This window comes from Cucurbita pepo, chromosome LG12 (assembly GCF_002806865.2).
Source record: "Cucurbita pepo subsp. pepo cultivar mu-cu-16 chromosome LG12, ASM280686v2, whole genome shotgun sequence".
Taxonomy (NCBI): domain Eukaryota; kingdom Viridiplantae; phylum Streptophyta; class Magnoliopsida; order Cucurbitales; family Cucurbitaceae; genus Cucurbita; species Cucurbita pepo.
The window spans coordinates 1645919-1662226 of record NC_036649.1 but is presented as its reverse complement, the minus strand read 5'-3'; the positions used below and the strand labels follow the sequence as shown (position 1 = coordinate 1662226).

Sequence of the window (16308 nt, the reverse complement as noted above, 5' to 3'; positions counted from 1 at the left end):
AACATCAGATGCAGGAAAACCAACATTCATAGGCTACGTAGTATACATTTCTAAGATAACATTCTCCTAAACAGTCACTTGGTAATTGAATTTCTACCACACGAACGTAAACGTACTTAAACAGAAAACAACTTCTGAAGCGACCTTCAACATTCAATAAACAGATCGAAATTGCAAATCTACGAAAACGACTCCAGAAAGCACATAATTTGGTCAAAAGATTGCGGAGTTGTGTTTCATTCAGCAATTTAACAATAAAACAAGAAGCAGGAATCAATGGTAAGAAAGATAAAAAGGAGATTAGAAGATAGAAAAGATCGAAAAAGTAAGAGACTTACTACTACAGTTCGAAGGTGCGTGAAGAAGCTGTGAAGAACCCTAGAACGGACGCGCAAGCAGAAGCAGAGTATGTATTTAATTATCCAAGCGCCGGGAAAAAAAGAAAACTAAGTAATTACATTTTCCTTACGAAATAAATAAATAAATAAATAAATAGAATGTCTCTCGTGAACTTAAAAATAGAGAAATTATTGAAATTGAATTAAAAAAAACGAAATAATTTTGTAACTAAATATATGTAAAAGACATAAATGCCCTCTGATCAGAGTCAAATTACAACTTTGTCTTCCTGTCGTTCCCGTGTATGTTAGCATTTCTAACCCTAATACTCTGCTATCTCCTTTCTCGGTCTGATCTGCATTTCTCTCAGATTCTCACTCTTAGTTTACGGAACCCGACTCAGTGGATTGAAAGGTTTGAAAATTTCAAATTCAGAAACGATCTTTTTTTCTTCTGTTTCTTTAGAATTTTTTTGTTGGAACGAGGGTCAATTCGTTTGTTTGATCAGGAGTCGGTTTACTTTATGCCATGATTTGTATGCAAATTTTTGTTCGCGATGATATCACGCTAAATTATCTCTATTTTGTTGTTGTTGTTTTNTTTTTTTTTTTTTTTTTTTTTTTTTTTTTTTTTTTTTTTTTTTTTTTTTTTTTTTTTTTTTTGGAATTAGGAATTGATCGAATTAGAGATGGCGAGCGCAGTAGATGCTGCAGGAGATCCAATTCCTACATCGGCGGTGCTAATGTCCTCGTCAAAGCACATTGCGAACATGTGTCGATCGGAGAATGTGGCATACCTCCAGTGCAAAAGGAAGGATCCGAACCCGGAGAAATGCCTCGACAAAGGCCAACAAGTCACTCGCTGCGTCCTCTCTCTGTAAGCGAGTATCATTTTGTTATTTTCTTAGCCTTAGTATGGATTCGCCATTTTTGATCGGGTCTGGTTTCCATGGTTGCTTGCTGTCCTTTGGATTGCTCCTGAAAATTGCTTTAGTTATCATATGATCGTCTTCTGATCTGCGAGCAAATATGGGATTAAGAAATGCGTTGCTTCAGTAATCATACGATCGTCTTCTGTTCCGCTGGCAAATAGTGGACCAGGAAACTCGAAAGAAAATATTGGGTATTTCGTAGGGTTGACATAAGATATTAGTACAGGTAGTGATAAATTCTTAGGTTGATAATCTTTTATCTGACTAAATTGATAGTGTGCATGGTCACCGTATGAGGTCACCCATTTATATCTCAGCACCATGGTCACCGTGCACGGTGGAAATAATACACTGTGGAGGTCTTCCACCTTTACAAATCTCGGTGGAAATAATGGATTTGGCGGTGGAGTTAGGCTGCAGAGTGGATCATCTTCCCATAAATTACCTTGGTTTTTCACTCGGTGGTAACCATCGTTCCTTCTCTTTTTGGGAACTGTTAGTTGACAAGTTCAAAGCAAAGATTGCCTAGTGGAAAAGCTCCTTGCTTTCAGGGGATGCCTAACCTTGATACATTTTGTGCATAATGGGCTGCCACTGTATTATTATTATTTTTTTCTCTTCTCAAAGCTCTGCTGGGTAATATAAATAGTATGGAGAGTGGGCCAGAGATTGTTTTTTGGAGTGATGGTGATTACAAGGCCGGTAGCCATTTGGTTAGGTGGAAGATCACCTCTCTCCCCTTTGCAACGGTGGTTTGGGGATAGGGTCTCTTAGAAACAAAATTCTTGCTCATCTCTCCAAATGGCTGTGGAGATTCTCAACAAAGACAAAGGCCTATAGAGGAAAGTGGTATAGGAGATGGAGATCGAAATAGGAGGCGGGGAAGGCTTCCCCGTCCCCGCCCCGCCTCACCCCATGGTCATCTCTACTCTTATATTGTTCTAGACACTAATGCTTTAGATATTGTTGATAACAACAAGTGGTTGGTCCATTCTTTGAGTGATTTTTCTTGTAAATCCTTCTTTCGTTGCCTATTGGACCCTTCTCCCGTTAGTGAGTATGTCTTTTGTACTCTTCGGAGGAAAATATTCTAAAGAAGGTTATATTATTTTTTACACGGACGAGCTAACACTCTGGATTGACTTTCAAGGAGGTTTTACTCTTTAGTTGGCTTGTTTTGTTGCATTCTCTATCAGAAGACGGAGGATGACCTGGATCATATTCTTTAGAGATATGAGATTGTGAGATCCATTTGGAGTTGCTTCTTCCAAACTTTGGTTTCATTCTCGCACGTCATAGGGATACTAGTGATAGGATCGGGGAGTTCCTCCTTCATCTGCCTTTTCGTGAAAATGGTTGGTTTTTATGGCTTGTCAGAGTGTGTGCTATTTCATGAGATATTTGGGGTGAGAAATAATAGAGGGTTTAGAGGTATGGAGACGGATCCTTCGGATGATTGATCCCTCGTGAGTCTTCATGTTTCTCTTTAGGCTTTGATTTCGAAGATCTTTTGTAATTATTCTATAGCTTCTATCTTGCACAAATGGAGCCCTTTCTTTTCGAGTTATTATCTTTTTATATGTCCTTGTATTCTTTCATTCACTCTCAATNAAAAAAAAAAAAAAAAAAAAAAAAAAAAAAAAAAAAAAAAACTTCATATTTTACGAAGAAAGATTATCTAAATTTTGGGATGATTGTATAATTGCTGTTTATGATGTTAATTCAAGGATACACCGATGGAAATCTTGTGGCCTAGTAATAGGTGCCTGAATAGATTAAGCTAACTTCTATCTAAAGAATTAGCTTGTTTAATCAAGATCATTTCGTGGACGACGAGAGGATTACATGCCTTTCTTCCCAATGCATGCCAAAATTTGCCACGGGATTTAGAAGAAAATGTTAATTTCCTTTGGGGGAAGAATGTAGTTTGGCAACTAGCTCCCCTTTTTTATGGGTTTTGAATTCTAATGATGGCTTGGGTTGATGGATTGAGTTATAAGATTATGGCCATTCTTGACTGTTTTTTTCGTTCTTTGGGAAAAAAAAGTGGAGGCCAGCATTCCGGGATTTCATCTCTTTAATGGCATTTGACTTGTTTTCCTTGTATGACAAAAGAACGATGAATGTCACAACTCTCCTATCTTTGATAAGGGAGTCTGATTATAGGACTGGGAAGATGGGTATGCATATTTGGAGCTCTAACCCTCACGGTGGCTTCTCCTGTGGCCCCTTTTTTTGTTGTTAATTGGACCCCTCACCTGCTAGAGATTTTGTGTGCTCGACTCTCTAGAAGATCAAGATTTCAAAGAAAGTAAAGTTTTTTATTTGATAGGTTATCTTTGATCGAGTTATCACTCTAGATCGATTCTTGAGAAAGTGGCCTTCGTTTATTGACCCGTTTTGTTGTGTCCTCTGTCAGAAGGTGGAGGGGGCACACCCAAGTGCGCGTAGAGTATGGTAGTACCTTGATAATGTTTTTTTAGAGATGTGACTTCGTGCACTTGATTTAGAGTTATCTTTTGGAGGCGTTCGACTTTCAGTTAGACCACCATAGAAACCCAAATGAGATTATTAGAGACCCAAATGAGATTATTGAGGAGTTTCTCCTCCATCCACCTTTTAGGAAGAGAGGTGATNAAAAAAAAAAAAAAAAAAAAAAAAAAAAAGGATAATCTTCAACTGAACCAACTGAACCATGGAGTTTGTGATTCATTAAATGGTTACATATTTGAATACTAATAGTTTATAGTAATAATAGGATCTTCGACCAGTCGTATGGCAAGGTTTGATGAGGTTTTGGAATGGGATATTCAAAATTGGGCTTGTCTTTTTGGATGTCCTTGTAATTCTTTCATTTTTTCTCTATGAAAGTTTGATTTTTTATTAAAAAAAAAGTTCGGTTTCTTATTAAAAAAAAAAAAAAAAAAAAGAATCTGGGTCATTGTCCTGATAGTCCATGTTTTTGTTTCCAATGTTCTTCTTCCTCGACAAATTGAACTGCAGCATGGATTATGGGCATTATATTGATTTTGATACCTATGAAGTAGTACATCCACTATCACTTTTAATTGGATAATAAGAAATATGACATTTCATTAGATAAATTATGTACACAACAAGGGTGGAGAGCCAACCCCAGAGTGAAGGGGGCAGTCCAATTAGCTAAAATTTTATAAAATAGTAGATGAATGTTGGAAGGTATAATTGTAAACTAAGATTATTGGCATGATCAGCTGTAAATCCCTAAACTGATCTATAATGTACAGAAATTTCAATATAAAATACCCAGATCTATCGATTTTTTTTTTCTTTTTGAGTTCCCAGATATATTGAATTGCAAATTATTGTTTCAATAATCATCGCACTTCAGATTTGTGACTGCGTTTGATAGTTTATTTTATTTTATTTTTTTAAAAAAAAGGAACAGTATCCATTTTTCTTTAGTTGGTCGATATTCTGTAATCTTTGACTCTGAATGATCCTTACTTTCTCGTCTTTTGCAATTTTGTTCTTTTCTTTTAACACTTTTTTTGTCATTTTTAGCTGGATGTTTTGTGAGTGAGACATCTTTTCATTGCATTTTTTGTTTGTATTCTCTCACTTGCCGCACCAATCTTATCAGTTTCACATTTGACAGCCTTATTGAAATAATTCACATAGATACAGAAAGATCACGTTTTGGGAGGTTGTGAGATTTAATGTCTCCCTGTGGAGTTTGGTCTTCTTGTAATAATAATCTTGGTTTGATTATGTTGGATTGGAGTCCCTTTATGTAGTTTTCGGGTCTCCTTTTTTTGAATGCGCGTATATTCTTTTATTTTGTTCAACGAAAACTCGGTTTCGTAATAAAACAATGAACCTAGAGGCTGCTTCTCCTTGCAGGCTTAAAGATCTTCATCAAAGGTGCACGAAAGATATGGATGCTTATGTCGGTTGCATGTACTACAATACGAATGAGTTCGATTTATGTCGCAAAGAGCAGGAAGCATTTGAGAAAGCATGTCCTTTGGAATGATTTCCTTCATATATGTAAACTGATTCCAATAAATTATTCTTGTTTGCAAATGAGCAAGTACTGTTGTTATTGCCTACCTTCTCTGAGTTAACCTTGTTTTCTTCATAACAATGCACTATTTTGTGTATGTCTCGGATTGCGAACCCGATACATTCTTGCAAACAGAAGATGAACCAATCTTTTCAGCAGCCCCTTTTGGATTGTTGTCATGAACTCATCTCTATACCTCGGTATCTCGTGATTTTCTTCATCACAATTCTTAATGTGAAATGAAAAATCGATGTAGAAATATGTTCGGTTTGTTTTCTTATAACTCGTAAATATCGGTTGATGTAGATAGCTTGTATTTGATTCGACCATGGATTGAATGCTGATTTGAGGGCTTCTATTTCTCGAAATTTTGTTATTATCAGCCCGACTTGATTTGGTTGGATTGAGTCTCTTTCTTTGAGATATCTCCTGTTGTTATGCTGTTTTTTTGGTACGTATTCGGATTTCTTCGATCCAAATGTGTTTGATGTATAATTTTTGAATGAGAAAAAAAAAAAAATTACTTGATTTTCTTACGTTCAGATGATCCAAGCTGGCTTTGTTACCACAATAATGAGCTAATTCAGAAACTCTAAGAAGCAATGCGCAGCTTGCATCAAACAGGCATTGGATGGGGAAGAAAGAGAGCTAAGTAACATTGTCAATTTACTTTCTACTTTTGTAAGAACGCTACATTTGATTTTTATGCTTTTCTATGTAGAGATAAACATATTACCTAATATCAACACAAATGTTCAAACCCCATATAGAAATTGATTGGATTGGACGTTCCATAAGGTTATAATTGGAATTGCAAGTGTATGGACTCGATGAATTCCATCGCTAACAGATATTATCCGTCTTGACCTATTACGTATTGTCGTTAGCCTCATAGTAAAGCGTTTACAAGAGAGAGGTTTCTACCCTTTTATAAGGAAAACTTCATCTCTCTCTCCAATCAACTGGGATCTCACATTCCGCCCTTCTTTGAGGGCTCAGCGTCTTTGCTGGTACACCATTCAGTGCTGACTCTGATACCATTTGAAATAGCCAAAGTCCATCGCTAACCGATATTGTCCGGTTTGACTCGTTACACATCATTGAAATGTCTTTAAATAATTTGTGAAAAATTATGGTCCGTCCAAATGAATTAATGTACATTGGTATTTAGAATTTTAAAATAAAAAAAATTCCTGTTCCAAACATTTATTATTAATAGACTCATAACTCATAGGAAGATGAGTAGAAAAAGACACTCAATCATTGCATGTTTTCTCTGCAGTTGCAGTGAATGTCTGTCCTATTTCAAGACCAAAGCGGCAGCTGTAATAATCTCCACGTCAGTGACAGCTTTGCCCATTTGCAAATCCAGATCTGTCCTCATTGGAAATGGCTGATTTTACACATTTGGACAAATATCTTATAAATATCTATTGCCACTTCCACCAGTTTCTATTTAAGCTTCAATTTGCTAGCTGCCTCTCTTCATTAATCTCTGCTAAGTGTCCTGTGTTCTTGTTCTTAGCTCTGTCGAGAGGCTGCCATGGCCATTGGGAAGCACAAGGATGTCGAAAATGGTGAAATCAATGGCCTAAAGGCCTTGGAAAAGCCTCTTCTTATCAGTTCTTCTGAATGTGAAGATGCTCAAAGAGCCATGAAAAGAGAGCCCTCCTTATGGATGGTCTTGCTTTGCACATTGGTTGCTGTTTATGGTTCCTTTGAATTCGGATCGTGTGTAAGTTCTATTTGTGTGAATCGTCGTTGTAATGTTAGAGCATGTTCGAGAGCGATATAGTTAGTATCACGACTTTTGTTCATTTTCAAAATCATCACCGATTATACGAAAAGTCGTGTTTTGAAGGGTAAAAATCAAAATCTGTAACCGTCTAAACCCACCGCTAGCAGATATTGTCCTATTTGAACTTTCTCCTTTCGAGCTTCCCCTCAAGATTTTTAAAACGTGTCTGCTAGGATACTAGGGAGCTAGGGAGAGTTTTCCACACCCTTAAGAAGAATGCTTAGTTTCCCTCTTCAATCGATATGAGATCTCACAATCTACCCTCTTTCAGAGCCCAGCGTCCTCGCTGACACTCGTTCCTCTCTCCAAACGATGTGGGATTTCACAATCCATCCCCTTTCAGGGTCGAGCGTCCTCGCTAACACCCGTTCCTCTCTCCAAACGATGTGGGATTTCATAATCCATTCTGGGGCCAAGTATCCTCGCTGACACTCGTTCTTCTCTCCAAACTACGTTAGATGTCACAATCCAACTCCTTTCAGGGCCGAGCGTCCTCGCTGACACTCGTTCCTCTCTCCAAACAATGTGGAATCTCACAATCCATCCCTTTTCAAGGCCAAGCGTCCTTGTTGACACCCGTTCCTCTCTCCAAACGATGTGGGATTTCATAATCCATCCTGGGGTTGAGTGTCCTCGCTAACACTCGTTCCTCTCTCCAAACTATGTGAGATTTCACAATCCAACTCCTTTCAGGGTCGAGCGTTCTCGCTGACACTCGTTCCTCTCTTCAAACGATGTGGGATCTCACAATCCATCCCTTTGAAACCGAGCGTCCGTTACCCTCTCCAATTGGCGTGGGATCTCACAAAATCACTCTCAAACACGTCTTTCGTTAAATTTGAATCAGATAAGGAAATATGAAAAAAGGGAAACAAAAATGGAAAAGGTTTGTTCAACTTGTGTTGTACTTTTTGTAGGTGGGCTATTCAGCACCAACTCAATCTGTGATCAGGGAAGAACTTCATCTCTCTCTTGCTCAGGTTTATTTCTCTCTTTTCACAAAAAGTGTCTCAGATTGGCAAGCGACTTCTAACTTTTTGAGTTTTAATGACAGTATTCCATGTTTGGATCAATATTAACAATTGGAGCAATGGTCGGTGCTGTAACGAGCGGACCGATTGCAGACTTCATCGGTCGAAAAGGGGTAAATTAGTCGGATTTTGTGTTTTTTTTTTTTCCATCGTTAACTATAAGATCTTACATCGGTTGGAGAGGGGAATGAAGCATTCCTTATAAGAGTGTGGAAACCTCTCCCTAGTAGACGTGTTTCAAAATTGTGAGGTTGATGACGATACGTAACGGACCAAAATAGACAATATTTGCTAGCGGTAGGCTTGAGCTGTTATAAATGGTATCATAGCCAGACACCGGGCGGTGTGCCAGCGAGGACGTTGGGCCCCAAGATCCCATATCAATTGGAGAGAGGAACGAAACACTCCTTATAAGGGTGTGGAAATCTCTCCCTCGTAGACGTGTTTTAAAACCGTGAAACTGACAACAATACGTAACGGGTCAAAGCGGACATTATCTGCTAGCGGTGGGTTTGGACTGTTATAAATGATATCAGAACTAGACACCGGATGGTGTGTCAGCGAGGACGTTGAGCCCCCAAGGAAGGTGGATTATTAGATCCCATATCAGTTGGAGAGAGGAACAAAACATTTCTTATAAGGCTGTGGAAACCTTTCCCTAGCACATGCGTTTTAAAATCGTGAGGCTGACAATGATACATAACGGACCAAAACGGACAATATCTGCTGGCGGTAGGTTTGAGCTGCAGACACCAGAGGTTTGTCAGCAAGGATGCTGGACCCCCAAGAAGGGTGGATTGTGAGATCCCACATCAGTGGGAGAGAGGAACAAAACATTTCTTATAAGGGTGTGGAAACCTCTCCCTAGCATACGCGTATTAAAATCGTGAGCCTGACGACAATACGTAACGAACAAAAGCGTATAATATCCGCTAGCAGTGGGCTTGGGCTGTTACAAATGATATTAGAGCCAGACACCGGGCAGTATGCCAGAGAGGACGCTGAACCCCCAAGGAGGGTGGATTGTGAGATCCCACATCAGTTGGAGAGGGAAACGAAACATCCTTACAAAGATGTGGAAACCTCTCCCTAGCAGACGCGTTTTAAAACCGTGAGCCTGACGACAATACGTAACGGACCAAAACAGACAACATCAACTAGCGGTGAGTTTGAACTGTTACATTAACTATGCAATGATCAGCTTGATATGTGCAGGCTATGAGAGTTTCAGCCATTTTCTGCATTACGGGTTGGCTAGCAGTTTACTTATCGACGGTACGAGCTTTATGCAGCGTTTATAGAACACGTGATCTTTGACTAAGAATAAGCAATATTACCTTACTGACCTTGCTTGTTTTGTCTGTGATTCTATCAAAGGGAGCTTTATCCCTATACTTTGGAAGAGTGCTCACTGGCTATGGGATTGGAGTTTTCTCTTATGTGGTAAAAATTTGCATAGCTTTCTTCTTTCCTCTTGTATGAGTTCTTTCGTGCGATGTCCCACATTGGTCGGGGAGGAGAACAAATCATCCTTTATAAGGGTGTGGAAACCTTCTCCTAGCAGACGCGTTTTAAAGCCTTGAGGGGAAGCCCGAAAGAGGACAATATCTGCTAGCGGTGGATCTGGGTCGTTACAAATGGTATCAGAGCCAGTCACCGGACGATGTGCCAGCCTTCTCGCTGTTCCCCGTAGGGGGTAGACACGAGGCGGTGTGCCAGTAAGGATGCTGGACCCCAAAGAGGGGTGGATTTGGAGGTGGTCCCACATGATTGGATAAAGGAACGAGTGCCAGCGAGGACGCTGGGTCCCGAAGGGGGTGGATTGTGATGTCCCACATTGGTTGGGGAGGAGACTAAATCATCCTTTATAAGGGTGTGGAAACCTTCCCCTAGCAGACACGTTTTAAAGCCTTGAGGGAAAACCCGAAAGAGGACAATATCTGCTAGCGGTGGATTTGGGTCGTTACATTTCATGTTTTAACTCCAAACAACAACAGGTTCCTGTATTCATAGCAGAAATAGCACCAAAGAATCTACGTGGAGGCCTTACAACACTCAATCAGGTGAAGAGTATGAAAAAAATAGACTCCTTTTTTAAATGACAAAGAGATTCTCATTTGCTTCTTTATTTATGGTGCAGCTTATGATTGTTACAGGCTCATCCATTGCCTTCTTGTTAGGAACAGTGATATCATGGAGAACTCTCGCTTTAACTGGTACGGTAATAGATATTATCCGCTTTGACCTGTTATGTATTGCTATCAGCCTCACGATTTTAAAACGTGTCTATTAGGGAGAGGTTTCTACACTCTTATAAGAAATGTTTCGTTTTCGTCTCCAACCGATGTGGGATTTCACATTCCACGTCTCTTAGGAGCCCAGCGTCCTCACTGGTATACTACCCGGTGATTGGTTCTGATATCATTTATATCAGTCTAAGCCTACCGCTAGCAGATATTGTCCGCTTTGGCTTGTTACGTATCATTGTCAGCCTCACGATTTTAAAACGCATTTGCTATGGAGAGATTTCCACACCCTTATAAGAAATGTTTCGTTTCTCTCTCAAACTGACGTAAGGATCTCAAAATTCACTCCTCTTAGGAGCCCAGCGTCCTTGCTGGTACATTGCCTGGTGACTGCCTCTGATACCATTTGTAACAGCCCAAGCCCACCGCTACCAGATATTGTCCGCTTTGGTCCGTTACGTATCGTCGTCAGCCTTATGATTTTAAAACGTATTTTCTAGGGAGAGGTTTCTACGCCTTATAAGAAATGTTTCGTTCCCCTCTCCAACTTATGTGGGATCTCACAATCCACCTCTCTTAGGAGCTCAGCGTCCTCGCTGGCACACTACTCGGTGACTAGCTTTGATTCCATTTGTAATAACCCAAACCCACCGCTAGCAGATATCATCTGCTTTGGCCCGTTACGTATCGTCGTCAACCTCATGATTTTAAAACGCGTTTGCTACGGAGAGGTTTCCACACCCCTATAAGAAATGTTTCGTTCCCTTCTCCAACCGATGTGTGATCTCACAATCCACCCCTTTTAGGAGCCTAGCATCCTCATTGGCACACCGCTCGTTAACTGACTCTGATACCATTTGTAACAGCTCAAGCCCACCGCTAGCAGATATTGTCTGCTTTAGCCCTATCGTCGTCAGCCTCACGGTTTTAAAACGCGTCTGCTAGGGAGAGGTTTTCACACTCTTATAAGAAATGTTTCGTTCACTTATCCAACCGATGTAGGATCTCACAATCCACCCCTCTTAAGAGCCCAACGTTCTCGCTGGCATATCGCCCAGTGACTGACTCTAATACCATTTGTAATAGTCTAAGCTCACTGCTAACAGATATTGTCTGCTTTGACCCGTTATGTATCATCGTCAGCCTCACGATTTTAAAACGCGTATGCTAGGGAGAGGTTTTCACACCCTTATAAGAAATGTTTCGTTTCCCTCTCCAACCGATGTGGGATCTCACAATCCACCAGCCTTAGGAGCCCAGCGTCCTCGCTGGCACAGCGTCCGGCGACTGACTCTAATACTATTTGTAACAGCCTAAGCTCACCGTAAGCAGATATTGTCCGCTTTGGCCTATTACGTATAGGGAGAGGTTTCCACACCCTTATAAGAAATGCTTCATTCTCCTCTCCAACTGATGTGGGATCTCACAATCCACTCCTCTTAGGAGTCCAGCGTTCTCGCTAGCACACCGCTCTGTGATTGGCTTTGATACTATTTGTAACAGCCCAAGCTCACTGTTAGCAGATATTGTTCACTTTAACCCATTACATATCACCGTCAATTTCACGATTTTAAAACACGTCTATTAGGGAGAGATTTCCACACCCTAATAAGAAATACTTCGTTCCCCTCCCCAATCAATGTGGGATCTCACACTTTAACTATTAAACCAATTACTGAATGATTGACATTGATATGCAGGAATCATTCCATGTGTTTTTCTGATCGTTGGTGTATGGTTCGTTCCAGAGTCGCCTCGATGGCTCGTAATACACCATTCCTTAAATCCGACCCTTTTCACTTTATGTTTTCCAAATAAAAAAACAAACAAACATAAAACTAAACGTGTGTTTGGATTGACTTTCTAACAACTCAACGTCTTTACAGGCAAAGGTCGGTAACGAGAAAGGCTTCCAAGCTGCATTGCAGCGACTTCGTGGAAAAGACGTCGATATCTCCGACGAGGCAGCTGAAATCAAAGTAATTCTCCTAATCTTCGTCGTCGGGATCCCCGACGACATCGTCGTTTTCTAAAAAAATAACGAACTCTTCGTTTTACTAACAGGATTACAATGAAACACTTCAAAGACTTCCAAAAGCCAGACTCCTAGAACTGTTCCAAAGCAAATATATTCGTCCTGTTATTGTAATGTTCTTCATTTTCTTTGTAAAACTTCGTCTTGAATTCACTTTTCCATGCATAACTCTAATGATTATTGTTTAGATCGGTGTGGGGCTAATGATATTCCAACAATTTGGAGGCATCAATGGAATTGGTTTCTATGCAAGTGAAACCTTTGCATTAGCTGGTATGATATGAACAAGCATTGGCTTGTTCTTCATTTTATTGCTTCTATATTTGCTTATATCTTGTGATATGAACTGCAGGCCCCTCAGCAAGCAAAAGTGGTACCATTTCTTATGCTTGCCTTCAGGTACTTTGATAGCTGACACTTAGCTTACCATTTTCAGCTGTGATACTAAGTAAACGAGGTTGGTATTAACAGGTTCCGATAACGGTGATCGGAGCGATTCTTATGGATAAGTCGGGGCGTAAGCCGCTTATAATGGTATGAATCTCTTGCATCTTGTTTCTTGATATATGAACATTTGAAGGAAAGAAAGAGCTAAGTTTGATGCCCTTTTGACATGGCTTGTATGTCTTTGAAGGTGTCTGCTAGTGGGACGTTTTTAGGGTGCTTTCTAGCAGGTACTTCGTTCTTTCTCAAGGTATGTATACTCAATCCATCGTCATTAGGAAACTTGTCGTTTCATTTCGTTTCATTTTGTTTTGTTTGTGTAATGGCTCAAGTTTACTCTAAGTAGATATTGTTCTTTTTGGGTTTTCTGTTTCGGGCTTCCCCTCAATGTTTTTTAAAATGTGTTTACTGGGTTTTCATACCCTTATAAGAAATGTTTTGTTCCTATCTTCAACTAATGTGGGATCTCACAATAGATGCGTTTTAAAAACCTTGAGGGGAAGCCCGAAAGGGAAAGCCTGAAGAAGACAATATTTGCTAGCAGTGGGCTTGAACTGTTACAAATAGTATTAGAGTCAGACACCGAGCAGTGTATCAGCCCCAAGGAAGGTGGATTGTGAGATCCCACATTAGTTGGAGAGGGGAACGAAGCATTTCTTATATGGGTGTGGAAACCTCTCCCTAGGAGATGCGTTTTAAAAACTTTGGGGGAAGTCTGACTGGACAATATCTGCTAGCGATAGGTTTGAGCTGTTACAAATAGTATCAGAGACAGACACCAAATGGTGTGCCAGTGAGGACGCTAGGCTTTCAAGGGGGGTAGATTGTGATATCCCACATCAGTTGTAGAGGGTAATGAAGCATTCCTTATAGGGTGTGGAAACCTCTCCCTCGTAGACGCGTTCTAAAAAAACTTGAGGGGAAGCCCGAAAGGGAAAGCTCAAAGTGGACAATATCTGCTAGTAGTGGGTTTGGCCTGTTACAAATAATATCAAAGCCAGATACCGAGTGGTGTGCCAGTGAGGACGCTGGCCCCCAAGGGGGTGGATTGTGAGATTCTATATCGGTTGGAGAGGGGAACGGAGCATTCCTTATATGGGTGTTGAAACCTCTCCCCAGTAGACGCATTCTAAAAACCTTGAGTGGAAGCTCGAAAGGGAAAGCGGGGAAAGCCCAAAGAAGACAATATTTGTTAGCAGTGGGCTTGGGCTGTTACCGTTTTTGTCTTGACGTTGTTTGTAAATTCGTTTATGATGCAGGGGCATGGCTTATTGCTCGCTTGGGTCCCGGTCCTTGCCATTTCTGGAGTCCTGGTATGATATCGAAAACCGAGCTAATTTTGAAAACGGTACAAAAAAACGAGCATAGATTTTGAAAACTAAGAACTAAAAACGGAATCGTTATCGAACGAGATTGTTTTTTTGTTTTTCATTCACATTACTCCACACTGGCTAACTTACACTTGTTTCACTTTCAAATTCAGACATACATAGCATCCTTCTCCATAGGAATGGGAGCTGTTCCATGGGTCATCATGTCTGAGGTAACTTATTCAATATCCATCCACGTGTCAATACATACAAATGCACAAAATTACACCCCCTTAGTTTCATACAATTGCAAATTCACCTCTTCTTACCGACACGACACCGAACTATCGGGGACGTATTTGCAATTATATCAAATTATAGGAGCATATTTGCAAAAAAGAAGGGAGGGTGACATGGTATCGTTGTTCTTTCATCTTACCGTTAAACAAACTTTTCGAGTAAAAGTAAGATTTTTTGTCAAATTACGAAAGGATAGTATGTGGTTGGCAGGTTTATGGTCTCGTAAAAGTTAGGGTGTCACCGTAAATCGACACCGTAAATAAACCACGTGTACCAAAAATAGGTTTAGCTTCTTACCCTAATGCTCACAAACCTCATCGATGAAACAAACACTTATGTAAGAGTTTGCATTAACCGCTCGAGTATCTATAGAAGGGTTTAGGATTCGGGTTCATTGTATTCGTAGTTCGAAAATTTTCTCAAACCCAAACAATTTGAGTTTGCATTAACCGCTCGAATATCTACAGAAGGGTTTAGGGTTCGGGTTCATTATACTCGTAGAAGTTTCTCGAACCTAAAGACAATTTGAGTATGCATTAATTGCTCGAGTATCTACAGAAGGGTTTAGGGTTCGGGTTCATTATACTCGTAGAAGTTTCTCGAACCTAAAGACAATTTGAGTATGCATTAATTGCTCGAATATCTACAGAAGGGTTTAGGGTTCGGGTTCATTATACTCGTAGAAGTTTCTCGAACCTAAAGACAATTTGAGTATGCATTAATTGCTCGAGTATCTACAGAAGGGTTTAGGGTTCGGGTTCATTATACTCGTAGAAGTTTCTCAAACCTAAAGACAATTTGAGTATGCATTAATCGGTCGAATATCTATAGAAGGGTTTAGGGTTCGGGTTCATTATACTCGTAGAAGTTTCTCGAATCTAAAGACAATTTGAGTTTGCATTAATCGCTCAAGTATCTATAAAAGGGTTTAGGGTTCGGGTTCGGGTTCATTATACTTGTAGAAGTTTCTCGAACCTAAAGACAATTTGAGTTTGCATTAACCGCTCGAATATCTATAAAAGAGTTAGGGTTCGGGTTCATTATACTCGTAGTTGGAACCGTTTCTCGAACCTAAAGACAACTTTGACGACAGATCTTCCCAATTCATGTGAAAGGAGCTGCTGGGAGCTTGGTGGTTTTGGTGAATTGGTTAGGTGCTTGGGCTGTTTCCTATACCTTCAACTTCCTCATGAGTTGGAGTCCTTCAGGTAATTCCTTTCAAGTTGNTCGGTGTCAAGAAAGTGACTTTTTATTTCTTTTTATTATTATTTATTTATTTATTTATTTTATTTTTGTAGGGACATTTTTTGTTTATTCAGGGTTCTCTTTGTTGACTATTGTGTTTGTGGCCAAATTAGTGCCAGAAACCAAAGGGAAAACATTAGAAGAAATCCAAGCCTGCATCAACCCAGCAAGAACAGGACTTGAAATTTTGAATTGAAACCCATTTATTTTGGGTTATATTTTATTTCTTAAATATTTGAGATATGCTCGTGAACTCCTTTGACATTTCATAAACGTCTCAAAACTACTCGAAATGAAAACCCGTTAGAATTTGGGGTGAAAATTAGGACCTGAAACGGTGTGACGTTCTCAACGTTCATTCTAGACTGTAACTAATACACTGTTCTAAATCTCAATTTTTGTTCAACCTTCTAACGGTTTTTTACTCCAAGAATAGTTTTGAAACGTTTATAAATGTAAAGGGCTTGTGTTTTCATCTCGTTTTTCAAATTTGTAACGATGGTTATAATAAAGGACATCTAATGGTCGTTCGACCACCATAATGGGGTGTCCTACCCCTTAGTTTCTGTCGCTCTTTTATGACT

The 16308-nt window shown here is 39.8% G+C and overlaps 2 protein-coding genes across 2 annotated transcripts; both read left to right on the top strand.

The window, feature by feature from the left end:
- Positions 1 to 620: 620 nt before the first annotated feature.
- LOC111807060 (NADH dehydrogenase [ubiquinone] 1 alpha subcomplex subunit 8-B-like) lies at positions 621 to 5481 on the top strand. Its single transcript, XM_023692626.1, has 3 exons — positions 621 to 753; positions 1010 to 1215; positions 5153 to 5481. The coding sequence occupies exons 2-3, from the start codon at positions 1028 to 1030 to the stop codon at positions 5283 to 5285; spliced, it is 321 nt and encodes a 106-aa protein (XP_023548394.1). The 5' UTR covers positions 621 to 753; positions 1010 to 1027; the 3' UTR covers positions 5286 to 5481.
- Positions 5482 to 6765: 1284 nt separating this feature from the next.
- LOC111807463 (sugar transporter ERD6-like 16) lies at positions 6766 to 16266 on the top strand. Its single transcript, XM_023693195.1, has 18 exons — positions 6766 to 7050; positions 8031 to 8093; positions 8168 to 8257; positions 9360 to 9419; positions 9522 to 9587; positions 10142 to 10207; positions 10285 to 10360; positions 12091 to 12155; positions 12277 to 12369; positions 12455 to 12535; positions 12614 to 12698; positions 12778 to 12824; positions 12897 to 12959; positions 13060 to 13119; positions 14129 to 14182; positions 14353 to 14412; positions 15573 to 15687; positions 15778 to 16266. The coding sequence occupies exons 1-18, from the start codon at positions 6859 to 6861 to the stop codon at positions 15918 to 15920; spliced, it is 1479 nt and encodes a 492-aa protein (XP_023548963.1). The 5' UTR covers positions 6766 to 6858; the 3' UTR covers positions 15921 to 16266.
- Positions 16267 to 16308: the final 42 nt, after the last annotated feature.

Bases quoted from the DNA above. Each gene is read 5' to 3' on its own strand.
- LOC111807463 (XM_023693195.1), top strand. From the start codon at position 6,859: ATGGCCATTGGGAAGCACAAGGATGTCGAAAATGGTGAAATCAATGGC. The intron at 7,051-8,030 runs GTAAGTTCTATT...TACTTTTTGTAG, and splicing joins CCTTTGAATTCGGATCGTGT to GTGGGCTATTCAGCACCAAC. The intron at 8,258-9,359 runs GTAAATTAGTCG...TGATATGTGCAG, and splicing joins ACTTCATCGGTCGAAAAGGG to GCTATGAGAGTTTCAGCCAT.
- LOC111807060 (XM_023692626.1), top strand. From the start codon at position 1,028: ATGGCGAGCGCAGTAGATGCTGCAGGAGATCCAATTCCTACATCGGCG. The intron at 1,216-5,152 runs GTAAGCGAGTAT...TTCTCCTTGCAG, and splicing joins ACTCGCTGCGTCCTCTCTCT to GCTTAAAGATCTTCATCAAA.